This window comes from Ursus americanus, chromosome 25 (assembly GCF_024610735.1).
Source record: "Ursus americanus isolate L20-20 chromosome 25, mUrsAme1.1.p, whole genome shotgun sequence".
Lineage (NCBI taxonomy): Eukaryota > Metazoa > Chordata > Mammalia > Carnivora > Ursidae > Ursus > Ursus americanus.
Window position 1 is genome coordinate 8508228 of NC_142151.1, and position 27429 is coordinate 8535656.

Below are 27429 nucleotides of genomic sequence, written 5' to 3' on the forward strand. Positions count from 1 at the left end.
GCCCCGCCCCGGCTCGCCCCGCCCTGGCGCTTCCGGTTCGCCTGCAGAAGTCTTGCAGCACCGGAAGAGCTGAGCGCCTCGTCTCGCCTTTGCTTCGGACGCCCCCATACTGAATTTCAAGAAAATTCGCCCTTTCCTGGGGGGAGTCCCTCAACTGTGAGGGAAATGAAGGTGCAGACCCTGGAACCCCGAGCTTTCTTTTTCTGTGCCTCTCAACAGTTTTGCGCTGTAGCTGTTTTTATTACCCCTTTCCTACAGGGGAGGAAATCTAAGGCTCAGACAGTGAAGTGACCTGCTGGACGTCACACAGCAGAGGAGATGGCGGAACGTGGATTAGAGCCTAAGCCTTCTAAACTCCCGGCTGGGACTTGCCTCCTGTCCTGGGGCGTGACTCAGTGGATCCCTAGTCCAGGGGCACTACCACTTCCCGGCTAGAAGCGCAGCATAACCAAGCGGCCGCAAGGCGAAGGGGGCGGGTACTGGATCTAGGCCCCGCCCCTCTCTCAGCGGCAGGGCCCGGCTTCCCGGCTCCTGCTATGTGATTGGCTGGTCTCCGCAGTGAGTGTCGCGATTGGCCTCCTAACGGCCGTTGAGATTTGAACTCCACGTTTGTGGCTTTGCCCGCGCGGCGCCTGGCTGTGAGGCGGGATTTTGCCTCCGCCTGCTTGGGATTGGCCGGTTTCTCTGCCAGCTCGTGTGCTGCCGTGCTGATTGGTGCGTATTGTGCACCCCGTGTTTTTTCCTTCATTTCGGCCTCACAACCTGAGTCCGAGGAGCGGCGGGAGAACTCTTCTGAGGTGTGGTGTTAATGGGCAGCGGGAGTGAAAGACTGGGAATGTTGGGTACCGGGCAATATGACGCGGTATTAGGCCGCCTGGGAGAGGGGGGGAGGTTCCGTGCGTCCTTGGGGTAAGATGTAGTAGAAACAGTAAGTTTTACAGATCCGCAGCGGAATATGGGCAGATCGCTTAACCTTTCTTAGCTTCAATTTCCTCATCTGTAAATTGGGCTATATTATTATGCATTCCTTGAGTTTGGCATTGGGAGAACTAGATCAGATATGATGTATTCGAATAGCCCCACGAGTACGTGACACATAGTAAACAAATGTTAAATATTAAATGGTCCCATTCTGGGACCAAGACACCCACTAGCCCATGCTGGCCCATTGTCCTGGCCTCGGGTGAGACATTCTTTCAGTGCTTAAGCTTTGTCCATAAAAACGGAAATAATAATGCTAACTTGATGCATTGATCACTTTACAGCTCTTTAAACATTTTCATAGCCCTTGACTCATTTGATCCTCAGAGCAATTTTGTAAAGTAATCAAAGATTAGTAACTCCGTTTTGCAGATGAGGTTCACGGGACATGACCAAATGGCAGAGTTACTACTAGAATTAGATTCTAGTCCAGGGTTGATCTCACATCCTCTAAGATAATGGCACCATTTTGATATAAGTTTAATATAAACATCATATATTGGAGGGGGGAGGAATAATAGAACCAGATAAAAAGACAGACCTTGGATATAGACCCTTACCTATTTGCTGTTTGGTTTCCAGCCCTGTGAGCCAGTGGGGGAAAGATGTCTCCCCAGCTGTATGAGTTCCATCTGCCTTTATCCCCAGAGGAGTTGTTGAAAAGTGGAGGGGTGAATCAATATGTTGTGCAAGAGATATTGTCCATCAGAAATCTTCCATCACAGCTTAGAGGTAAGACTCCATAGCTGCTACTGTGCCTAGCACTTCAAAACAACCATCCCACATGTAATTATATTGTCTGTCTGTTCCACTACACCACTAAGCTCCATGAGGGCAAAGAACCTGTCTTTCCTAGTCACTGCTTTTTCTTAGCATTGCTTGGGATATATTACGTGGAGAGGATACACACTGACCTCCTTTCCTCAAATATTCAATAAACAGCCTGGGTGTACGTGCTACTCTTTGGACAAAAACTTATTTTTGATCTTTACCTCTTATCGTATGCCAAAATTAAATTCTGGTGGATTTAAAGGTTATAGGAGAAGGTAGCTTTCTCAGAACGTGTGGGACTTGACCTGACCCGTTTCAGGTAATACTTCTTTAAAATCTAGATCTCTTGTTTCCAAGAGAGTGCAGTCACGGCGGGGGAGAGACACACACGTATATACAGCAGCTGCAACACTGAACAGTGTATGGACAATGCAGTTATCTATTGAAACCTACAGATGAACAAGACAATTTATACATTATCAGTGAGACACCATAATGTCACTATGCTTATTGGAAGTGGTCTTATATCAATTAAGTTGCTTTGGAGAGGTACATAGAGTAGAAATTAAGACTCTGGAGCCAAGCTATCTGAATCCTGGCTCTACCACTTTGACGTTGGACAAGTTACTTATTCTCTCTGCCTCAGTTTCCTCATCCGTAAAGATAGGAATAATAACCTACTTCATTTGTTATCTCTTACAATAAGAAGGGTTGGTTAACACAGCGGCTTGATAATTTAACTCCAGCTTGTCTCCTCTTGGCCTTCCCGTCATGGTTGTTAGATGGCAGCTCCTTGCTCTGATGTACAGAGGTAGAAAAGATGATTTTTTTTTTATCATATGCTTTTTCTTTTCTTCTTCTTTTTTTAAAACTTTACCAGAAGCCTCCCAACAGATTTAGCCAGAATTGGACTTTGCCTATTTCCCTAACTAATTACTGGTGAGGGAAATAGAATCACCCAGATTGTCTAAATTGATCAAGATTATTATCTAGGAGCCTCCCCAAACCTAGACATATCACCATTTGGTAAGCAAAGAAGGCAGAGTGTGGAGGTCAACGGGTAGGTGGCTAGCCAACAGTATCCACTGTAGGGGAGAGATAGAATGTTCTCTCCTTGGGGCGCCTGAGTGGCGCAGTCGTTGAGCATCTGCCTTCAGCTCAGGGCGTGATCCCGGTGTTATGGGATCGAGCCCCACATCAGGCTCCTCCGCTGGGAGCCTGCTTCTTCCTCTCCCACTCCCCCTGCTTGTGTTCCCTCTCTCGCTGGCTATCTCTATCTCTGTCAAATAAATAAATAAACTCTTTTAAAAAAAAAAAAAAAAGAACGTTCTCTCCTTCCCGTGTTGATATACGCATCACCAGTTGCACAGGCTACACTGTAATCGTTTGTTCTTCAGTTATTATAATGCATCATTTGTTAAATAGATAATCACTCTAAGAGTTCTTTTTATAACAATTGCATTGCTTTTGGTGTTTAGAGCCCTAACTATAAGTTCTATAAGGTCAGATCATTGAATTTGTTGAACCAGTATTTACTGACGTCACACTGTGTGCCAGGCAGTATTCTGGGTACTGGATATACAACAGTGAACAAAACAGACAAGTTGACAGCGTTCTTTCTCTCAAGGTTCTCAACAAGGAATAAATAAATATGGGATATATTAGATGGTTACAAGTGCCAGGGAGAAAAATAAGCAAGATAAACAAGATATGGTGTGGCGGGGTAGGAACTGCATTTTATGTTGGATGATCAGAGACGGCTTGCTGATAGGTGACATTCGAGCAGAGGCCTTAAAAGTGAGGAAGTGAACTATGCCAATTCTCGTAGGCATTCTAAGCGGAGAGAAAAGCCAGTACCATGGCTCTGAGGTGGGAAAATGCCAATATGGTTGGAGTGAAGTGAGCTAGGGAAAAAGAGGTCAGGTGAGAGGTGATACAGATTCTTCTACAGTCATGCTCCTCAAAGTGTGGTCTTCAAACGAGCAACGTTAGAATCATGATTTAGGAACTTACCAGAAATCCAAGATCCAACAAGGAACTACTGAATCAGAAAATCCATCTTTAAGAAGATCCCTAGGTAATTCACATGCACATTTAAGTTGGAGAAGCACTAATCTAGAGTCTTGTGGGTCATGGTAAAGGTTTAGCTTCAGTGTGAGTGGGTTTGAAAGCCATTGGGTTTCAAGTACAGGACTGACACAGTCTGACGTTTTTAAAGTGTCATTGTTGTGTGGAATAGAGAGTGTGAGGGGCAAGTGAAGAAGCGGGGAGACCAATTGAGAGGCTATACGCCAGTACCAGGTAGCTTGCCTGGGGTGATAACAGTGGAGGTAATCATAAAAAGTTAGGTACTAAACAGATGTTGAAAGTTGAGCAAACAGGATTGTTGATGGGTTTGCTTGAATTTATAGGGTTTGAGAAAGAAGAATCTAGCATGATGACAAGGCTTTTGAAAGAATGGGGCTGACATTTACTGAGATGGAGCAGAATATGAGAGGAACAGAGTTAGTCTTAGTTGTAGAGTTGTGGAGTTCAGGGGAGAAGTGCTCGCTACAGCTATACATTTGGGGTTTAAAATTCAGCATGTAGAAGGTATTTAAAGCTATGAAATTTGGGGGCACCTGGGTGGCTCAGTCAAGCGTCTGCCTTCAGCTCAGGGCCTGATTCCAGTGTTCTGGGATCGAGCCCCACATCAGGCTCCTCCGCTGGGAGACTGCTTCTTCCTCTCCCACTCCCCCTGCTTGTGTTCCCTCTCTCTCTGGCTGTCTCTCTCTCTCTCTCTCTATCAAATAAATAAATAAAATCTTTAAAAAAAAAAAAAAAAACCTTGAAATTTGAATGTAGATGGAGAAGAAAAGCAATTTAAAGACTTAAGATCTGAGACAGTCCATGGGGCACCTGGGCGGCTCAGTTGTTAAACCTCTGCCTTTGGCTCACGTCATGATCCCAGGGTCCTGGGATTGAGCCCCGCATCAGGCTCCCTGCTCTGCTGGGATCTTGCTTCTTCCTCTCCCACTCCCCCTGCTTGTGTTCCCTCTCTCACTGGCTGGCTCTCTCTCTCTCTGTCAAATAAATAAATAAAATCTTAAAAAAAAAAAACAAAGATCTGAGACAGTACAATATGGGAAGTATGTAGCTGGGAAAGTGAGAAAGAACCAGTAGGAGAAACTGAGTGCAAGTCATTGAGGCAGAAAGTGAACAGAGGCGCTAACTGGAGGCGAAATTATGAGAACATTTCAAAAAGAAAGGGAGAGCTGAACTGCAAATTAATGACTAGACTTCGCAGCGTGGCAATTGCAACCTTGGGGAAAGTGGTTTCAGAGGAGTGGTGGGGGCAAAAGCCTAACTGGAAGAGGTTGATGAGAAAATGAGAGGACAGTTTAGATAACTCTTTGTGGTTGTTTTGCTTTAATGAGAAACAGAGACATGGGCTGATAGTAGAGGAGGAGGTAGAGTTGAGGGAGGATTTTTTGTGAGATGGGCAGCCTTGCATGTGTATGTGCTGAATGGAAACGATCAGAGAAGGAAAGGTTGATGATGCAGGAGGGAGAGGGGCCGAGTGTTGGTGCAGTGTCTTCAGTAGGTGAGAGAGTGTGTGATCCGGTACGCAGGGAGAGGAGATGGTTTTATTAGAAGGCAGCAGTTTATCCACAACAGGAAAAGAGAAGGTGGAGTACATGGGCACCGATGCAGACAGTGCAGGGAGATACAGATCTTGGGGCAGCTGGAAGTTCTCTTCTGTGTGATTCTTTTCTCCGTGAGATAGGAAATGAACCCTTTAACTGAGAAGGAGCTGGGGAAGAAGGTCTTGATCTTCTGTGCAGAGGAAAAGTATGAAGTAATTGCCTAGAAGAAAGTGAGTATGCCTGGGAATTTGCAGTAGGCTTAGTGAGAAATACTAAGGGCCCATTTGAGATTAATGGTCATAAGTTTAAAAGGAGACTAGTCAGCATGATTGTGTATTTTTGTCAAGCCATTTTTATTTGTGTAATTACATGAATGGAGTAAGCAAACAGTTGGATTTAATCCAAGTTTGCCAGGGGAGTAAATGTGTTGTGACTTTTTCGGTGGGGGGGCAGGTGGGGAGCATGAGCAGGGGGAAGGGGCAGAAGGAGAAGCAGACTCCCCGCAGGGACTGGATCCCAGGACACTGGGATCGTAAACTAGCCAAAGGCAGGCGCTTAACTGACTGAGCCACCCAGATGCTCTGTATTGTGAATGTTAGTGGAAAAAATTAGAAATACCGTAATGTCTAGCAGTAGGGGCACCTGGCTGACTCAGTCAGTAGAGCATGCGACTCTTGATCTCAGGGTCATGAGTTCAAGCCCCATGTTGGGCATGAAACCTACTTTTAAAAGAAGAAGAAGAAGAAGAAGAAATACCATAATGTCTAGGATAGAATAATAGTAAGTTAATTAAGATATGTACATTCAGTGGAATATTATGTGACCATTAAAAATTATTTACTAAGGCGTTATAATAGACTTATTGTAATATTAAATTTTGAAATGCAGAACAGAGATGTGAATATGTGATATGGCCTCAACAGCAGAAATACTGGGCATACAAAATAGACAGACAAAATTTAGCCAGATGGTAACAGTGCTTGTGTCTTTCTCTTTTCCATTTTTTATATTTTCCAGATCACAGAAGGAGGTTTGTAAGAGTGGTTAATAGCTTACATATACGGAGGTACAGTGTATGCTCAGTATTGTTCTGACTGCTTCATAGGGATTATCTCTACTTAACCTTTACCAAAAAATTCTGAAAAGCCCTCTAGGTGTGATCCTTTATTACACCTAATTTAGAGAAGAGGAAACAGACTTAGTAAGCTAAGTAGGTTGGCCTGGTAAATGTTCAAGCCAAATGTAAACCTAAAGCAGTCTGACTCTAGACTAGATCAGTAGGTAATGCTTCAAAGAATTAAAGAGATATATGGACCAAGAAAATCACTGGTTGTAATGAAAAATGGGTAGTTGGTAATCTTTGAGAGAATAGTTGTTAAATTGGTAAATCTCAGAAACAGATTTCAGGAAATTGAAAGAGGAGACACAATTTAAAAGGGACATGATAGCAAGGTCAAATGAAAGGCATTGAGCATTTTTGTTTTGTTTGTTTTAAAGGGAGGCCTGAGCATGTTGGCAGGATAAGAGCAGGTCCTCAACAGGATAAAAGCAAAGGCGAAAAAGAGGCAATAAATCTTTGGAGCAGCGGGACAGGTTAGCTTTAGAAGAGAGAAACGTTTTGCTTGAGACTCAGGCAAAGAATGGGAAGATGTTGGCAGAGAGGTTTGCTGCTAGGGAAGCAGGATTACGAGAGAACCTATGCTTTCTTTGGGTCTCGTTCTTTTTGGTGAAGTGGAAAACAATCATCTACTAGTCAGAGAGGCATAGGGTAAGAAGTATAAAGAAAGAGGAGAATGTGTTATTATAGTGCTAGGGAGGCTGTAAGAACTGGAGGAATAAGACAGCTTGTTAAAAATCACAGAGGAGGGGCGCCTGGGTGGCTCAGATGGTTAAGCTTCTGCCTTTGGCTCGGGTCATGATCCCAGGGTCCTGGGATCCAGTCCCATGTTGGGCTCCATGCTCAGCAGGAAGCCTGCTTCTCCCTCTCCCGCTGCCTGCTGTTCTGCGTGCTGTGCATGCGCTCGCTCTCTCTGTCAAATAAATAAATAAAATCTTTAAAAAAAAATCACAGAGGATTTGTACGTAGTTGGACATCCTAACACTATAATGAATCGGGTCAATGCCAGCAGTGATACTTGGAGTACAAGATTCTGGCTTTACTTTCAAGCCAAACCAGCTTGGTATTGCAGAAAAGAAGAATTCAGTGGAATTATTTCCTTCCCCTTCCTCAGAAAGAGCTTGGTGTACAACTTGGTTCAAAATCTAACTCCCATACTGCCTTGCCACTCCTACATGTTGTAAGACGTAATCCGACTCTACTGCCGTTGACACTGAAGTGTCTCTCTAGAAGCAGTACAATCAGGATGAAAAGAGCACCGTGCTTGAGAATCAAAAGACACTGGATTTTCAGAATGTAATATAAAGTGGCAACAAGTACGTGACAAGTGTTTGACATAATCACATTACGGAGTAGGGAAGAAAAGAACTAACCTACGTAACTTGGAAAAGCAGTAGTATTTTTTTTTTTTAAAGATTTTATTTATTTATTTGACAGAGACAGCCAGCGAGAGAGGGAACACAAGCAGGGGGAGCGGTAGAGGAAAAAGCAGGCTCACAGCAGAGGAGCCTGACGCGGGGCTCGATCCCATAACGCCGGGACCACACCCTGAGCGTGAAGGCAGACGCTTAACCGCTGTGCCACCCAGGCACCCCGGAAAAGCAGTAGTATTTTGACTGTATACTCTGGAAAAAAGAATTTTACACAATTATTGTAAGTTAAGTTAGTAATTATTTTTTTACAGGAGTGCAGGTTAGCAGTTCTGAAACTGTTTTGTGTTTATACTAGGATTAAGTAAACGTGTAAATGAACTCATGTTTTTACTGTATACACAGATAAAAATAGGTATGGGGGATATGTGTGTATATACACATACATGCCTGCTATTCTCTACTGAAAGGGCCTAAAAACTATGCTACTCCAGTAGCAGTAAGCCTAACTAGTGCCTTGAACTTGGTTTCTAGATGCCATAGTTCCATAAAAGAAACCAGGACTCTGTTGAGAATGATTGATTCCAGTACTGGGCCAGGAAAGTACCAGATGAGCCTGGAACATCTTACGGTACAAGAAACTAAGACAGCGAAAGTTAAGGGAGCATGTTGAAAGGACACAGGCCAACTGAAGGAGCTCCCGGTGGTCAAGTATGGGATAATCTGAGCAACGAAATAGATAGTAGGAGGAATGGATTAAAACAGAATTAATGAGGGGCGCCTGGGTAGCGCAGTAGTTAGGCGTCTGCCTTCGGCTCAGGGCGTGATCCCGGCGTTCTGGGATCGAGTCCCACATCGGGCTTCTCCGCTGGGAGCCTGCTTCTTCCTCTCTCACTCCCTTGCTGTGTTCCCTCTCTCGCTGGCTGTCTCTCTGTCACATAAATAAATAAAATCTTTAAAAAAAAAAAAAACAGAATTAAAGAAATATCCATGAGTCTACTCCGATTTGAATAAATAACTGAGGGGAAAGGGACAGCTCATCCTTCAAGTGGCATTCCCATTAGTAAGTGTAGAAGGAATGGTGGAGATAGAAAAATCACCATATAGGGGCACCCAGCTGGCTCAATTAGAAGAGCGTACAGCTCTTAATCTTGGGGTTGTGAGTTGAAGCCTCATGTTGGGTGTAGAGATTACTTAAAAATAAAATCTTTTTTTTTTTAAAGATTTTATTTATTTATTTGACAGAGAGAGGGAACACAAGTGGGGGGAGTGGGAGAGGGACAAGCAGGCTTCCCGCTGAGCAGGGAGCCCAATGCGGGGCTTGATGTGGGGCTCGATCCCAGGACCCTGGGATCATGACCTGAGCCAAAGGCAGATGCTTAAGGACTGAGCCACCCAGGCACCCCTAAAAATAAAATCTTAAAAAAAAGAAAGGAAGGGAGGGAGGAGGGAAAGAGAGAGAGAGAAAGAAAAGAAAAGAAAGAAAAGAGAAATCACCATATAATAAACACCTCAGTAATAATTGTGGCAGGCAAGAATCATGGACAGATGCATAAAATAGTGGGCAAAATGTGATGAGAGACAGGATATTTGCACAGTTTCAAAGTATCTCCCCACAAGACACTTAATTACTGCAAAGGGGAAAATAGTAACTTTACAGAAGAGACACCTGGCAAACACTACCAAGTGGTCAAAGTTAACATAGTAATAAGGTGTTGATATCATGTACTTCTTGGTATGATGCATTGAAAGGACCCAACCTCCCTTCTGCGTTCACCTTGCCAAAAATGCATAACCTCAGTATAATCATGAGAAAATAGCAAACAAACCCAGACCGAGGCACATTCTACAGAATAACTGACTAGCACACTTTGAAAGTGTCAAGACTGTGAAAGACAAAGATGGAAGGAGACATGACAACTAAATGCACTGTGGGATCCTGAATGGGATCCTGGACCAGGAAAAGGACATAAATAGAACAACTAACTGACTTAATATTAATTTCTTAGTTTAGAATAGATTCTTGTGCTATGGTTATATAAGATGTTAACATTATTAGAGTGAAAAGTATAAGAACTTTACGTTTTTTTGCCACTTTTTAACTTCAAAATTAAAAAAAAAAAAAAAAGGTCCTGAGTTCGTGTTCACTCCTAACTACACTGAACGAGTCACATAACTACTCTGAGACTTAATCGCTTTTCTGTAAAATGGGCATAATACCATCTGTTTTATCGAACTCAGAGATGTGGTGAAACTCAAGGCTTTCATTATAAAATAGGACAAGAGTAAGATATTAATATAATAGGTTACATGGAAACGAACCGTCTCTTTTTGTGATTCAACCAATAAAAGTAATTAACTTTTAAGATTTTCTGCCATGACTAGAATTTACCAAAAAGGCCTCTCCCCTCTATATTAATTAGTTTCTTTCATCTTTATAGCATTTCAGGCTGCCTTCCGAGCTCAGGGGCCCCTGGCTATGCTGGAACATTTTGATACTGTCTACAGCATTCTACAGTAAGTATAAAGCACCTCGCTGGCTGGTACTTTAGCAACTGTTGGCTGTTGACCCTAACTTTGCATGTTAGTCCTAAAATTCCAAATTATAGGTTCACTGATAAAGGCTCTGGGTGCTGATATCCCTTCTAATGAGCGTTGACTCCAACTTAACACCACGTTTATTCAGTTGAGCAATTTCACAGATATTTTTAAGTATTAGATTCTTCAGGTTTGATCTGATCTAGAATGGGTTCTGTAGTTTCCTGTCTCACCCCCCACACTTTCTTTCCCTCATAGTCACTTTCGGAGTATAGATCCTGGCCTCAAGGAAGATACTCTGGAATTCCTGATAAAAGGTGTTTATGGGTCAGGGGGTAGGGGATGGAAGGTGTTTGTCAGTGTTTGTTTGTTTGTTTGTTTACTGTTTCTTACATTTTATTAGCCATGTGATGATATCAAGGCTGTGGTGATTCAGTTGGTTTGGCTAAGCCCGGGGACCTTTGGCCTATTAAGGTCTGTAATCTTGGTGGGCAATACAGAGTTGTGTGTGTTCGCTGTAAGGGCAGACCAACAAGAAATATTTCCTACTTTTGAACTACCTCTCTTTAAAAGAGGTGGTTCCTCCAGTTGCCAGAGAGAAACTGGGGTAGCTGGAGTGAGAGAGTGGGGACAGGGCATGTTCAGGGTATCAAGGTCAGGGCTCCCAAAGGACTTGGCTTGTGTTGTGACCACTGAGAGATGAAACACAGATCTTTGGTAATCTGATGGCTGCAGTTGCTGGGTGTTTTGAAGTTGGGGTGTATGAGGAAAGTGAACGAAGCCGACTCCAGATTCTTGCCCTCGCAGTGGTGTCCCGTCATTCCCAGGAACTCCCCGCTATCCTGGATGATGCAGCTTTGAGTGTGTCAGATAGAAGCGCGCACCTAAATGCTCTCAAAATGAACTGCTATGCTCTGATACGCCTCTTGGAATCCTTTGAGACCATGAGCAGCCAGACAAGCCTCATGGACCTGGACGTTGGGAAGGTAATTTGGAGTTTCTGGTTCACTTAATATGGGCCCTGCAGAGTAGGGGAATGGATGGGAAAGAAGGGACTCCAACAGTTCTGAGAGTCCTTTCTGTCCTTATTTAGGTTTTGTGAGGAAGTAGTCCCAAGTATCACAGCGTAGCCTTCCCTGACGAGAAGCTCTTCTATATTTTGGAATTTGTTCATGTCTTCTGTGTTAGTTTCTACCTTATCTCAATATTGGGTAGTTTGGGCACTCAGACTCGCAGATCTTGACCCGCTGTGTTTTCTTATTTTTCCCTAAATGTGCATATGATCCTTTTTTTAGGGGAAGAAAGCCCGGGCCAAGACAGCCCATGGCTTTGACTGGGAAGAGGAGAGGCAGCCAATTCTTCAGCTTCTAACACAGCTGCTCCAGTTGGACATTCGTCACCTGTGGAACCACTCAGTAATTGAAGAGGAATTTGTCAGGTGGGTGATTAAGATGGCTCCTGAGCTGTGAGGAGCAAGGACTCTGCTGCTAGATATGCCTTCTTTCTGAATGCTTCGTTCTGTGCCTCACTTCTATAGGACACGAAGTATAGCCACAACACCGAGAGTTGTTAGAAGTAGATAACAGTGTTAGATACTGCCGTGAATTTCTCATCTTTCATGCCCATTTATTCATTCTTGACATAGTATTTACTGAGCGTCTTCTGAGTCCATGGCTGGTATTATGACAGGCACTGGAAACAAAAGTTTCTGCCCTCTTAGTGTTTGTATTATAGAGCAGAAGATGATTTTTAAAATAAGTAAAATATATGGTGTATTTTATAGTTTATTACCTTGGAGAACAAGAGAAGCGGGGATGGGGAGTTTGATAGAAGACCGTTGTGATCTTAAATCAGCTGTTCTAGCAAGACCTCTCGGAGGTGGTGACCTTGGAGCAAAGACCCAGAGGAGGCCATGTGAGCCATGAGAGGATCCGGAGGAATAACCAGGGCAAGGAACGGACAGCGGGTACAAAGACCCCAAGGAGGGCGTGTATCTGGCATATACAGGCGATGGCAGCGAGGCCAGAGACAGGGCAGCGGGGCAGGTGAGAGGGACAGACTATGAAGTCCCAGAGGCGGTATGGAGCCAATGGTGCAGCTCCTTGGCCATCGTGGTGACTTTGACATTTTCTTAGCGTGACGTGGGGCCGCTCGAGGATTCTGAGCAGGGCGGTGAGGTGGTCTGACCTGGGCTTTAACAGAATCATCATGCTCTGGTTACTGTTACATTACTAGGAAGGGAAATGAAGAAAGCGGGAGACCAGTTAGGGGGCTGGTGCAGTGACTTGGGCAAGAGATGGTGGGAGTTTAGACCCAAGAATGGCAGTGGAGATGGGGGAAGCGCATGGATTCTATACCTGTTTCCCGAAGGTGGAGCTTACAGGACAAGCTGACAGATGTGTGTGAGGTTTAAAGGAGAGTGCAGTCAAGGATGACTCACCCCAGGTTTGCGCCTGAGCTTTCGGAAGAACGGAGTTGCCAGTAATTGAAATATGGGCAAGGCTGTGGGGCGTGTTTTGAGGGGGACAATTAGAAGTTCTGCTTTGGATACAAAGTTTGAGGTGCTTATCAGACATCCGAGCAATGTTGTCTGCCTCTGATGTCGCATATACAAATCTGGAGCACAGGGGAGGGGGCTGAGCTAGGGTGCCCATTTGGGAATACAGTGTACTTATATAAATGGTATTTATGGCCCCAAGACTGAATGAGATTACTAAATCAGTAAGCGCAGCTCGAGGAGAGCAAAAATCCTTATTGTACCTCAGGACGGGAGTCTGGCATCTGGCCAGATGAAGTGTGTTTCTAGGAGAAAGGCGTGATCACCTGCATCCAGTGCAGCTAAAAGGTTGATCCAGATGAGGACCGAATTAACCATGAGAAGTGTTTGGTTACTTTCCCCTACCTTTTTTCATATATTTGGGTTTTGTGTAGGCATCATAACTGGTGGAAAGCTGGTAACCTTGAGAGACAGAGACCCTATCTAGAGTCAGTGGTGTAGAAGGTGATTAGTAGAATGAAGAAAGGGACACCTGGGTGGCTTAGTCAGTTAAGTGTCTGCCTTCAGCTGGGGTCATGATCTCGGGGTCCTGGGATCGGACCCTGCTTCAGGCTCCCTGATCAGTGAGGAGTCTGCTTCTCCCTCCCCCTCTGCCCTTCCCTCCACTCACGCTCCCTCTCTCTCCAATAAATAAATAAAACCTTTTGTAAAAGTAGAATGAAGAAAGATAGAAGCCCCTGACTTTGGGGCCAGGAGAGGGTGAATGAATGAAGCAGGGCCCTGATGGAATGGAATCCACACAGCTGACTTCATCATCCCTTCCTTTCTCAGTTTGGTTACTGGCTGCTGCTACCGCCTCCTGGAGAACCCCACGATCAGTCACCAGAAGAACCGCCCCACCCGGGAAGCCATAACACGCCTGCTCGGCGTCGCCTTGACACGTTACAACCATATGCTCAGTAGGTTAGCCCTCTGCTTTGCCCCACGTTTTCCATGTTGCCTACAGTTTCTCACGTTCAGTATGTCCACAGGTGCCACTGTGAAAATCATCCAGATGCTGCAGCACTTTGAACACCTGGCCCCCGTACTGGTGACGGCTGTGAGCCTGTGGGCAACTGAGTATGGAATGAAGAGCATAGTGGGAGAGATTGTAAGGTGACTCTTCTCTAAGTTTCTGATTCTCCTCTCCCTCGGGGGAAGACACAGAAAGATTGGAAGTACACTCTCTGTGCACTGTAGATTTCTTCAGATACGAGATAGCAGTCTTACCTTCCCTCACTAGGAACTGAATTACCTTGCTGTGGCTGTGTTCTCTTCCCTGTATAGAGAAATTGGACAGAAGTGTCCCCAGGAGCTGAGTCGGGACCCTGCAGGGGCAAAGGGCTTTGCAGCCTTCCTGACAGAACTAGCAGAACGCATCCCAGCCATCCTGATGTCCAGCATGTGCATTTTGCTGGATCATTTGGATGGAGAGGTATGTGGCCCCCTGGGGATCTCGGGTTCTTCTGGGGATTTTAAGTCCATTGCTGAAAGGCTGTTTCTTATAACAAGAAGATGGCTTTCTCATGAAGTCAGGTTATCTAAGCATAACTCGGTGGCAGTTTCTTCCTACTGAGAAGCAGATAGTCTTCATTGACTAAAGAGCCATTTATTAATCCCCATTTCAGTATCAATTGGTTTTATCCAGGTCTGGTGGGGGGGGCGGCAATTCCACCCCTTCAGTCTAGTGAGAGCCGCTCAGCTGTGATTCTGAGTCCTTCTGTTCATCCTACCACCTGGCTCACCTGCACTCCAGCAATGCCACCTGTCAGTTCTTTCTGCCTGGCTGCCTCCCAAACTGATGCAGGGCACTTCTAGGTGAATGTCAAGGACAAAAACAGCCTACTCAGTCATCTAATCTACTTTAACTTCTTGTGCAAGACCCCGTTCTCCAGCTCCTGGTCTGGCAAAACCCCAATCCCTATTCACCAGATTCCATAGTGGACCTGCTTGGTCCACTTACCCTTACCCAAGGGCTGACTTGTGCTTCTCCTGAGTCTCATTCTTTGTCATTAAAATGTGAGAATGGACGGGGCACCTGGGTGGCACAGTCGTTAAGCGTCTGCCTTTGGCTCAGGGCGTGATCCCAGCGTTCTGGGATCGAGCCCCACATCAGGCTCCCGTGCTAGGAGCCTGCTTCTTCCTCTCCCACTCCCCCTGCTTGTGTTCCCTCTCTCGCTGGCTGTCTCTGTCAAATAAATAAAAAACAAAATCTTTAACAAAATAAAAAAAATAAAATAAAATGTGAGAAGGGAGGCTGGGCGAAGGGGCTGTTTTATTACTAAGGATCAAAGGCTTTGAGGCCTCCGAAGAGAGGTAGAAATGAATGCTTTTCAAGGGTGTATAGATGTGATGAACCTTATGGGGAAAATTGTTTGGGGCTCTTGTTTGGTTTGTCCCTGTATTCTCCTCTGAGCAGACAAGGCCCCTTCCAGTGACCTCAGGGGTGAATATGTAAGCAGCGGACCAGAAAAAGTCATAGTGAAGCAAGCTTACCCTTAACTTAAGGCCTTGCCACTTCTTGGTGCCTGGACAGGCTTAAGAGTTTGACACGTTTGGAGTGCAGAGCCTCAGACCAGTTCTATTTCTCTCCCTTAGAATCACGTGATGCGCAATGCTGTGCTGGCAGCTATGGCAGAGATGGTCCTGCAGGTTCTGAATGGTGATCAACTGGAAGAAGCAGCCCGAGACACCAGAGACCAGTTCTTGGACACCTTGCAAGCCCACGGCCATGACGTCAACTCCTTTGTGCGGAGCCGTGTTTTGCAGCTCTTTACCCGAATCGTCCAGCAGAAGGTGAATAACCTTCTGCATGGTCAAGACATACAGTACTCTATGTACAGGCCGAAGAAAAAAGGAACCTAGTGTCCCACAGAAGAGTCTAGGATTCAGATTGTCACTAGTGGTGATAAAGGTCTTCCTCTACCAAGGACAAAAATGCCTGGCTCCATTTAAGGACCACACTGTATCTTAACCACTACAAAGAGAAACTTTTGTATCCCGTAGAAAAGTTCTCTTTAGAATGAGTGGGTAGCTCGTGTGGAGCACACTTCAAGATCCTCTTGAGCAGAAATGACGTGGGATGTGAGCTCATCCTTCTCTCCCTGCCTCACACAGGCTCTCCCCTTGACACGTTTCCAAGCAGTGGTGGCCCTAGCAGTGGGACGTCTGGCAGACAAGTCAGTGCTAGTATGTAAAAATGCCATTCAGCTGCTGGCCAGTTTTCTTGCCAATAATCCCTTTTCCTGCAAGGTAAGTAAGCTTGATCTACCCAAAAGAGAAGGAATTAAATGGAAACAGGGATCAAATTCTGTGACCTAGTGACCCTGCAACTCATTTGACCTTGGTAGCTTAGTGACACTGACCTCGCTGGACCCCTGCAGAAGGAAATCCAGAAATTACAAGAGATGAGGGCCCAGAGACGAGCTGCAGCTGCTTGTAAGTAGTTCCTGCGTAGGATTCCGCACTAGACATGCTCCATGCTGTCAGAAAGTCCAAGGAAAGAATCTAAGTGAGACTTTGTCATTCAGCTGCAGTGCTGGACCCAGAGGAGGAGTGGGAAGCCATGCTGCCGGAATTGAAGTCTACTCTGCAGCAGCTGCTAAAGCTTCCCCAGGAGGAAGATGAGATTCCCGACGCAATTGCTAATACAGAGACCACTGAAGATGTGAAAACACGCATCCGTCAGTTGCTTGCCAAAGCTAGTTACAAGTACGTGAAAGATTCTCTAATGACCTTTTTATGTTTAGAATTAACTTTTGGGGAACAATGTTTCTTTAAAATGAGCTATACTTAGGGTATGCTGCCACCAGGTAATGGTAGGTGTTTTCATTGTAGTAATGGCCTGAACACCAGATTTATGGCAAAGGCATAGTCCACGATTAAAGCATGCTTTTCTACTTTTAGAAATGTTTAAAGAAACTTCACAAACAACTAAATGTAAATAATATATAATTAAATATGCAAAAGCTCTCCATTCGAAGAAGAAAGCCTGTAATTCTAGTTCTGTAATTTCAAGGAAGTTGCTTGAACTTCTTGGGCCTTAGTTTTATAGTTTGTAAAATTCGAGTGGCTCAGTGTTGGAGTGTGTGACTCTTGATCTCAGGGTCATGAGTTTGAGCTCCATGTTGGGTATAGAGATTACTTAAAGATAAAATCTTTTAAAAAAAATTCGACAGTACATTCACATGGTACAAAATTTTAAGGTACAAAAAGGACATGTATTGTAAAGTCCCTTCCAGACCTGTTTCCCAGCCACTTAGTGCTCCTTTCCATAGGCAAGCAACATTCTGAGTTTATTGCACATTCTTCTAGAGATAACACAGACATGTAGTCAAACATACGTTCTTTTCCTCCCCTCCTTACGCAGATGGTAGAATTTTCTACCCGCTGATCTACCACCTTGCTTTTTTTACTAACCATGTATTGTAGTGTTTTTAATATTTACGCATAAATAGCTGCCTCATTATTTTTTATGGCTACACTGAATCCCATTGTATGGATGTACCAGTTATTAGCCAGTTATTGAACACTTATTTTTTCCAAACTTTGACTTAGCAAAGTTTTTAAGCATATGTTTGGAGTAAGTAGGTTTGTGACCTTTAAAATTTGAAAAGTCTTAGTTGAGTTTTTTTGAAGACTGTGTAATAAAGCCTTGTCACTTCAGAAATGGGAAAAGTGTTTTGAGCTCTACCCTTAATAGATACTTCTCAACTTTGTGGGCATGAGAAGTGTTCCATTTCTTTGGGGGGCAGTAGGTCTAGCTTCTCGAGGGAACCGTGTGATAGGCTCCGTGACAGAAGGCTGCAGTGACGCTCTTGTGGGTCCCGAGTTGGTAACAGATGGATGTTCTTCCAGGCAGGCCATCCTTCTCACTCGAGAAGCCATCGGCCACTTCCAGGAGTCCGAACCTTTCAGTCACAAGGACCCAGAGGAGTCAGAGGAGACCAGGTTCCTGAATCTCCTGGAGACAATCTTCAAAGGTAATTCCTTTTCCTTTTTCAGTTAACAAACAAAACATTTCAACTAGTATTTATGGGCCATTGACTCTACGCCAGACGCTGACCTGGCTAACAGAACCCAGTGCTGAAGGAATCTGGAGGAGAGTTGCAATGTCTCTGCTCTGGAATGGAAGCAGCCCAAGGGCCTAAGTTTGATAGTCATACAGTGTGAAAGGGTGTTTCCAAACCATAGAGGACTTTAGGAATCTTTATCGAGAATGAACCAAGGTATTTTAGAGTAGGTTCTAAACGTATACCTTCCCACTGTGGAAACAAATATCCAGGGATATTACAGCTGTTGGATTGCCCCATATGCCCTCGAGCAATAACCATCCTGTAATTCTCTTAACTCCTAGGCCCAGCTGCTTCCACACAGAATACCCAGGGGCCCGCAGGGAACATGGGCCCAGAACAGGCGGACTGTGAAGACAAGCGCAGCGTGCCAGAGCTTGGGAAATCCAGGGGAAACGATGAACTGGTGAAGCAGGAGATGCTGGTGCAGTATCTGCAGGACGCCTATAGCTTCTCTCTGAAGATCACAGAGGCCATTAGCATCATCAGCAAGATGATGTATGAAAATACAACGACAGGTATGCCAGCATCCCTCTCTGTAAGGAATGGGTCTTTGGGGTTGGAAAAACCAGTCTCGTCCATATTTTATTGACAGCTATTTGCTCCTTCGAAGGGCGGGGATTCTTTATTTCTGTTGGCTGTGGATAACCCCATGGAGCATAGACATTTTAACACATAGAGTATTTCACGAGAGGGCCTTCTGGGAGTTGACATTTTCGGGAAGAATGAGGAAAGCTGCCACCTGCATGTTGCTACACTAAGAAAGGTTCTAGCTCTAAGTACTGGGGGACTTTTGCCAAGCACATGGGTGACATTTGTGTCTGTCCTCTCAGTGGTACAGGAGGTGATTGAATTCTTTGTGACGGTGTTCAAATTTGGGGTACCTCAGGCCCTGTTCGGGGTACGCCGCATGCTGCCTCTCATCTGGTCTAAAGAGCCTGGTGTCCGGGAAGCTGTGCTTAATGCCTACCGCCAACTTTACCTGAACCCCAAAGGGGACTCCGCCAGGTATATGTGGGACTTTTGCCTTTGCCAACTTTTCTGAGGTCAGCTTCTCATAGGATGTCTGCACTCTCCTAAAGGAATGGCAGGGGGTGGGGGCATCCTTCTAGAAGAGTTCTGAATCCATAGGCCTGTAGGTCGGCATTGGGACTCAGGGTGGGGCTGGATTTCTAGTCAAGCCCATCCCACATAGTTATACAGCGCTGTGGTCGGATAGCCCTAATAACCTGTTTGCCAGGTTCGAACTTACCAGTTTTTAACGACCTCTGCTCTCTGCTACTCCCACAGAGCCAAGGCCCAGGCTTTGATTCAGAATCTGTCTTTGCTACTAGTGGATGCCTCAGTTGGGACCATTCAGTGTCTTGAGGAAATTGTAAGTCTCCTTACTTCTACTTTCTTTCTTCCTTTCTTTCTTTTTAAGCTTATTTATTTAAGTAATCTCTCCACCTAGCGTGGGGCTCAAACTCACAACCCCAAGATCAAGTATTAAACGTTCCTCCAACAGAGCCAGGCAGGCACCCCCTTACTTCTACTTTCTTTATTCATTCAACACGTATTAGTGAGTGGTTTCTGTGTGTTCAGCAATTTACTCAGGCCCACAAAGTGTAAGATTGTTTTCAAGTTCCCAACTGAAAAGGAACCAACGGTATAGTGGGTAGCCACGAAACATAAAATATTTATAGAGAGATGTAGCACATAGGTAATTAGTGCCAGAAAAGTGGCACAAGCAGTGGTTATAGCAGCGATGGTAATATAATAACACTTCTTATATGCCAGGCGCTGTTCTCAGCAGTTTGCTCGTGCGAACTTGTGTGATCCTCACACGACCCTCTGAGGTGATACTGTTAATGTGCATTTTGCAGTGAGAAGTCTGAGGCACTGCGAGGTTAAGGAGCTTGGCTCATTACAGCTGGTTCGCGGGAGAGACTCGGGCAATAAGAGCTCTGGAAAACATACTCTTGACTTGTGTTACTCTGACGAGTCCCGAGCGGGAAACAACCGTGTGAGGCAGGTGGTTAGACTTAAGCGGGGTGTCGATGAGTACAATATAGAGAATTAGAGAAAGGAGGGAAGCACGTAGATGGAAAGCCAGGAAAGAGCACAGAAAGCTGCGGAACGAAGATCGCATTCTGGCTGGAAATTGTTACCCGGAAAAGCTAGTAAAGTGGGAGCGTCGGACCTGAATTGTAAAGGTCCCTGAAGGCCTTCCACAGCAGCCGGACTTCGCCCTTGCTCGCCAGCGTTTTCGTGATAGGCTGTGTAGCATTTGGACGGCGCGGCCCGCAGGCCGAGGGGGTGCTGACCACCGGCCTCCACTAGGTGGAGCGTGACTGCCGGCCACCTTTCCCGCCTTGCTGGGGGGAGGAAGAGCCCGGCGGCAGCCCCTGGCCTGCAGTGTCACAGGTCGGCTCCTGGTCCGGAGCCCCTCCCGTAGGTGGAGGAGGGCTGTTCGTGCAGGCTGAGCTGGGCACGGCGTGAGGGTGTAGGTGTTTGGGAGACCCGTCCAACACGAGCAGGCTGGCGGAGAGGGGACTGCCGTGAGTGTGCAGCGTCAAGGCACTAGACTCGGGGTGGGGGGAGAGCCGTGGAGCCGCACCTCACGAAGAGCACGTTTAAAGGAAGAATAGGTGAGACTCGGTGGGAAAAAATGAGTTGGCCGTGAAGCTCTAAGCATATGTGACTAAGAGTGTTGGTCCTCCGGGCGAAATGAGAAGGCAAGGAAGGATGAAGCCTTCCGTTTTAGACGTGGTGAGCTGTAACAGTAACAAGACCTGTTAGAACTCTCTGGAATGTGGTCAGATCCATGGACCCACAAAGAACCGAACAAGGTCACTTTCAATATGTCATCTCAGTAAAGGTAGTTTTGAGGGCGTGAGGGTGGAAAAGTGACAGGGATGGAAGTACCTCCCCAAACCCCGACTACAGTTCCAGCCTCCTCCTTCCTTTGCCGTGCCTCAGTAGTGCTTTTACCCACTTCGGGTTCTTCGGGGTCTCTTCAGAGAAGTGCACCAAGCACCGGGTGAATTATTATTTTCTGGCCTGAGCCCTTTCTCTTTTCTCTTCAGCTCTGTGAGTTTGTGCAGAAGGATGAACTGAAGCCAGCAGTGACCCAGGTGCTGTGGGAGCGGGCAACTGAGAAGGTCCCCTGCTCTCCTCTGGAGCGCTGTTCCTCTGTCATGCTTCTTGGGATGATGGCGCGGTGAGGCTCGGGTCCAGACAGGCAGTAGGGATAAGAGGGGCCAGGAGGGCTCTGAGAAGGTTCCCTTCCCCTCGGTACCAGCAGTCAGGGCCGGCAGCTGTACGCGTGAGTTGGCTACCTAAATAAAAAATAAAATAGTGCAAGTACCAGCCCCCTCCCCCCTCCTCCTGCCCAGCCCAGCAGACATAATGGATGCAGTGCAGCAAGAAGGATTCTGAGGGCCAGCCGTGTCCCAGCCTCTTCTGTAGTGCTCCAGGGCTCTCACGAAGCCTCGCACTGAGTGCTGTTACCTACCCTACTCGGCATTATGCCCTCCAGAGTGCTGTTCCCGACTAGCTTGAACTCTGTGGCTTCCTTCCCCTAGAGGAAAGCCAGAAATTGTGGGAAGCAACTTAGACACACTGGTGAGCATTGGGCTGGACGAGAAGTTTCCACAGGACTATAGGCTGGCCCAGCAGGTGTGTCATGCCATTGCCAACCTCTCTGACAGGAGAAAGGTATGTGGGTCTCCAAACCAAGGAGAGTGGGGGTCCTCTTAGCCGCTCTCGACACATCCCCCCGTTTTATCTTTGCTGTTCTCGACAGCCTTCGCTGAGCAAACGTCAACCACCCTTCCGGCTGCCTCAGGAACACAGGCTGTTTGAGCGACTGCAGGAGGTGATCACAAAAGGTGAGCTATCACCAAGGCCTTGGGCAGAGTCGGTCCTTTGTCTGCAGGGGGTAACCTCTCCCTTCTCCTCCGCAGGCTTCGTCCACCCAGACCCACTCTGGATCCCATTCAAAGAGGCGGCCATGACCCTCATTTACCAACTGGCAGAGGGTCCCGAGGTGATCTGTGCCCAGATATTGCAGGGCTGTGCGAAACAGGCCCTGGCGAAGCTGGGAGAGAAGAGCGCCACCCAGGAGGGCCCGAGTGAGTAGGCAGAGGGTCCCCGGTGGGCAGCAGCCAGATTCTGCTGCTTTCCTTATCAGGCCAGAAGCCACCGCCAACACGGCTTCCTGCAGCAGCCCCTCCCCCTCCCCCTCCCCAGACCGCACTCTGTCACTTTTGTCACTCAGATCGCGCTGGTCCCTACCACCATCCCCCCGTCCCCACCTCTTCTTTGCTAGTTTGCGTATGGCCTGTGACCTAGGGGAAGAGCCTTCAAAACAGGGTGCGGGGCCCCGTGAGACTTGATTTTGTCTTTTTCTCCCTGCTTTCCCTCTCCCTCCTCCAGAGGACACCCCTGTGCTCCCCACTTTCCTGCTGATGAACCTACTGTCCTTGGCCGGAGACGTGGCCCTGCAGCAGCTGGTGCATTTGGAGCAGGCAGTGAGTGGGGAGCTCTGTCGGCGCCGGGTTCTTCGGGAAGAGCAGGAGCAGAAGGCGAAGGATCCAAAGGAGAAGGTGAATGAAGTGCCTGGGCATTTGGGTTTGTGTCCCACGCATTGCCCAGGTTTGTCTCATGACCTCAGGTCATTCACATTTCCTCCTGGGGATCCCTGCTTTTCTACCATTAAATAAAATGAGGAAGACACTCACTGTTATTACTCTGGGAAAGGGTAGTGAGAACAGAGATGGAGCAGCCATTCACGGTCACCCAGGAAGGAAGGTTTTAGGGAAACAGAGGGCACTGAGTTAGGGACCTCAGCCTGCAATACAGGCTGCCCCCCAGAGGCGCTGCTTGTGAGGATGAGCACACCCCGGCCCCCCCTTTTCCATCAGCCTTGGTCTCTGGGCCTGCCACCTGATGGGGACTTTGTGTTCCCCACTAGAGGCAGTGATGTCTTGCAAACCAGTAAGACACAGCCGTGAAATAAGGTGTGACCTCTGTGACCTTCAACCATTGTCCACGTGATCCGTCTGTTGACTGTATACAGGAAATGATGTGCCTCTCTGAGGATGGGCTCAGAGATGGAGGAATGTGCTTTGGCAACTTGAAAATAAATGCCGTTTGTTCAGTTTTGAATGTGCCAGTTCAGATTTGGCAACGTGAAAACAAAACGACAAAGACCTAGTTCTTCTCCTGTTTAATTCAGGAGTCCTCCCTCTTCACAGACACATTTGACAGTTGTAGGAGTGGTTGTGCAGAGCTTGCCTTTCCCCAAATACGTTCCTGCAAAATGAAAGGTAGGCTGGAGTCAAAAATGCTGTCCCGGACGAGCCATGATGCCTGATTTCTTCCCCACCAGAACACCAGCTCTGAGACCACCATGGAGGAGGAGATGGGGCTGGCGGGCGCTGCCGCTGACGACACGGAGGCAGAACTCATCCGTAGCATCTGCGAGAAGGAGCTGTTAGATGGTAAGACTTGCTGAGGGGCCTGCTCCCCAGCGGCGGAGATAACCCGCCCCGAACCGAGAGCTGCTCTTCCGACAGGCACACAGGTCCTGGCTGCTTTTGTTCCACTTCTGCTCAAAGTCTGCAACAACCCTGGCCTCTACAGCAACCCAGAGCTCTCTGCAGCCGCTTCCCTCGCCCTGGGCAAGTTCTGCATGGTCAGGTAGGCCCTCGGGGCGGTAGCGCCTGCTCCGAGAGCATGGGGACTGACTGCCTCCCTCATGGTCCTTTCCTGGCCCGCTAGTGCCACTTTCTGTGACTCCCAGCTTCGTCTGCTGTTCACCATGCTGGAAAAGTCCTCACTCCCCATTGTCCGGTCTAACCTCATGATTGCTACTGGAGATCTGGCCATCCGCTTCCCCAACCTGGTGGACCCCTGGACACCTCATCTGTATGCTCGGTAAGAGATCCCTCGTGACACTTTATTTTCTTTTTTTAAGATTTTATTTATTTGACAGAACAAGCAAGGGGAGCGGCAGGCAGAGGGAGGAGAAAAAGGAGAAGCAGGCTCCCTGCTGAGCGGGGAGCCCCACGTGGGACTGGATCCCAGGACCCTAGGATCATGACCTGAGCCGAAGGCAGACGCTTAACTGACTGAGCCCCCCAGGCGCCCCCCTCATGATACTTTAGCAGGCCTCGGCAGCTCTGGGAGGCTGCAGTTTGGCCAGTGTGAGAATCACTAAAACTGTGTTTGGTCTTTAGCATGACCCTGAACATCTGCTCGATACTTGACCCGTACAGACCCTGGCTAAATATGGCCCCATAGGGATTGGCGCCTCCGTCCAAAGCCTTGGCTACAAGCCTGGCCTCTTTCCCCAACCCCAGTTTTCTAACTGCTTCTAGAATGTCACATTAAGAAGGGGTATTAGAGGGGCACCTGGCTGGCTCAATCAGTAGAGCATAAGACTCTTGATCTTGGGGTCAGGAGTTCAAGCCCCACATTGAGGGTAGAGTTTACTTAAAAAAAGAAGAAGAAGGGGTGATAGATTCCTGCTGAGGGCCTTTTGGGCCAGCATTGGTCCCAGTGACTTAAGATTTCACTCCCAGGCTCCGGGACCCAGCTCAGCAAGTGCGGAGAACAGCGGGGCTGGTGATGACCCACCTAATTCTAAAGGACATGGTGAAGGTGAAGGGGCAGGTGAGCGAGATGGCCGTGCTGCTCATCGACCCCGTGCCTCAGATCGCTGCCCTGGCCAAGAACTTCTTCAATGAGCTTTCCCACAAGGTGAGAGGCAGCCAGGCAGCTGACAGCTCGCTGCTGAGGGAGCAGGCGCCCACCGTCTCTGTAACATGACTCTCTCTCTCCCTGCCAGGGCAATGCAATCTATAACCTCCTTCCAGATATCATCAGCCGCCTGTCAGACCCCGAGGGAGGGGTGGAGGAAGAGCCTTTCCACACCATCATGAAGTAGGTTCCCTGGGAGCACATCTCTCATGTAGCACAGGCTTAGGAATCTCACGAGCCTGTGTTTGGATTCTAGCTCTGCTGCTGCTTAGCCATATGGCCTTCGGCAGTAACCTCTCTGTGCCCGGCCCTCCTCTGGAAAAGGAGGCCTAGGATACTGGCCCCTTAGTTCTGGAAAGGCTTCCGCACGGTCAAGTTTCTAACATGGTCGTAGGCACATAGTCGTCCTCACTACACGGCAGCTGCTTCTGTAATAAATTCCCGTTCTCGGTGAACTTTTCTCCGGGGGTGGGGTGGACCTTTTGCTGAGGGCACAGGAAGAGGGCGGGAGGAACAGTGAGGCAGGCGTGGGCCACGGCCGAGGGGACTCTCTCCCTCGGCCAGGAGGATGACAGAGGGCTGGTGCTCGGGGAGGGACGGAGTTGTCTCAGTGCCGGGTCAGAGCTGCCTCTGGAGGTCACACGTGCACATCTCCCCTTCCTCAGGCAGCTCCTGTCCTACATCACCAAGGACAAGCAGACCGAGAGCCTGGTGGAGAAGCTGTGTCAGCGCTTCCGCACGGCCCGGTAGGCTGCCGTCCCCCGGGGCGGCCCCGAGGAAGGCCGGGCCTGTACCTCTCCGTCCCGCGGCTCCTCACGAGGCCCTTGCCGTCCGCAGGACTGAGCGGCAGTACCGGGACCTGGCCTACTGTGTGTCACAGCTGCCCCTCACGGAGCGAGGCCTCCGCAAGATGCTGGACAACTTTGACTGCTTCGGGGATAAACTGTCAGATGAGTCCGTCTTCAGTGCTTTTTTGTCGGTAGTGGGCAAGCTGCGGCGCGGGGCCAAGCCCGAGGGCAAGGTGAGCCCGGCTGCCCCTCCGGCCGTCCAAACGCACCCGCGTCTGTGCCGCCCCGGCCCGCCTCACCTGCCCCGGGCTGCACTGCAGCCACGTCACCAGCACCACCTGAGACCAGCTCTTTCTGTCTCCAGTTTCTGCTCATGTCTTTTTCTCTTTTTAAAAAGAAACTCTATTTTTTTAGAGCGGTTTTAGGTTCAAAAGCAAAATCGAGTGGAAGGTACAGAATTCCTCCTTATGCCCCCTGCACCCACACACACACAGCCTTCCCCACGATCAACATCCCCCAGCAAAGTGGCACATTTGCTACAATCGATGAACCTATGTTGACACATCATTATCACCCAAAGTCCATAGTTTACCTTAGGGGTCACTCTTGGTGTGCTTTCTGTGGGTTTGGACAAGTGTGTAAGGCCCTGTGTCCATCATTCTAGTATCATTCGGTGCGGTTTCACTGCCAAGGAAGTCCTCTATGCTCCCCCACTCACCCCTGTCCCCCCAGCCCCTGGCAACCACTGATTTGTTTGTTGCCACAGTTTTGCCTTTTCCAGAACGTCCTATGCTTGAAGTCATGCAGTGTGTACCCCTCTCAGCTTGGGCTCTCGGGGATCTGCATTTAAGTATTCACCATGTCTTTTTGTGGACTTGTTTCTTTTTCATCATAGAAGTAACTGTTTCCAAGCCTGCTCTTCATCTCTTCTTCCCCTCCAGGTTACAATAGATGAGTTTGAACAGAAGCTTCGGGTCTGCCACACCAGAGGGATGGACGCAGTAGAAGATCTTGAGATTGGCCAAGGGGGCAGCCAGAGAGCCCCATCAGCCAAGAAACCATCCACTGGTATGTGAGGCAGCCCCACGGTGGAGAGACCAGGCCCTTCTCCCAGAGGTTCCTTTTTTGGGGACTCGTGTCTCTGCCTTTTCTAGTCTCCAAGCGGCACCAGCATCTGGCTTCTGCAGCCTCATCAGACGGTGACTTCGTCACTCCCAGGCCCCGCCGCACTGCCCCTCGGCACCCAAACACCCAACAGCGAGTTTCAAAAAAGAAACCCAGAATCGTCTTCTCGAGTGATGAGTCCAGCGAGGAAGGTACGATGCTCCGTCCCGGCCTTGGCCCACAGGGAGCGTCACTTGGGGGGTGAGGTCGGTTCTGATGGGGTCCTGCTGTGTAGACTGTGTCCACCCCCTCCCCCGAGGTGTCTTCCCCTCACGCAGTTTGGGTTTTGTTTCTGCTGCGTGGGTCTGGGGCCATCACGCTTGTTCCCCGAGATCTACTCTTCACCATCTCTGTGACTCAGCTTTTTCTTATCCCTCCAATCCTTTGAGTAGAGCTTTCAGCAGAGATGACAGAAGATGAGACACCCAAGAAGACGACGCCCATCCGCCGAGCACCTCCTCGGAGGCACAGGCCCTAAGAGGTCATCTTGCCTGTTCCCATCCCTGCTGTGCAGGGTGTCTCTTGGGGTGACGGAGAAGTCTGTAGCTCTTGTAAAATACTTGTTGGCTTGTCTTCCTGTCTTTTTAACATATAATGGTCTTTATAATGTAAAGCGTATCTCTTAAACTAGCCCAGCTGAACCGAAGTGAGCTGCTTTCAGTGGAATAGATGTCTGCCAGTCCCGTTTCCTAGTGAATAAATGTTTTTATATACTTTTA

At 47.8% G+C, this 27429-nt stretch overlaps 1 protein-coding gene and 1 non-coding gene across 2 annotated transcripts; both read left to right on the forward strand.

Annotated features, from left to right (window-relative positions):
* The first annotated feature begins 44 nt into the window (after nt 1-44).
* Nucleotides 45-27429, forward strand: NCAPD2 (non-SMC condensin I complex subunit D2). Its single transcript, XM_045781090.2, has 33 exons — nt 45-171; nt 259-797; nt 1564-1713; nt 10307-10382; nt 10662-10720; nt 11211-11389; nt 11699-11841; nt 13732-13859; nt 13932-14055; nt 14227-14374; nt 15538-15735; nt 16057-16191; nt 16290-16377; nt 16470-16650; nt 17797-17921; nt 18296-18529; nt 18845-19019; nt 19302-19386; nt 21080-21213; nt 21578-21710; nt 21799-21883; nt 21959-22126; nt 22431-22600; nt 23386-23497; nt 23573-23696; nt 23778-23933; nt 24581-24758; nt 24847-24941; nt 25424-25504; nt 25596-25779; nt 26488-26614; nt 26701-26862; nt 27103-27429. Exons 3-33 carry the CDS (start codon nt 1587-1589, stop codon nt 27186-27188), a joined length of 4200 nt encoding a protein of 1399 aa, XP_045637046.2. The 5' UTR covers nt 45-171; nt 259-797; nt 1564-1586; the 3' UTR covers nt 27189-27429.
* LOC123781698 (small nucleolar RNA U85) lies at nt 10806-11134 on the forward strand. The gene has a single exon (XR_006776793.1). It is a non-coding gene; the product is annotated as a small nucleolar RNA U85 (small nucleolar RNA).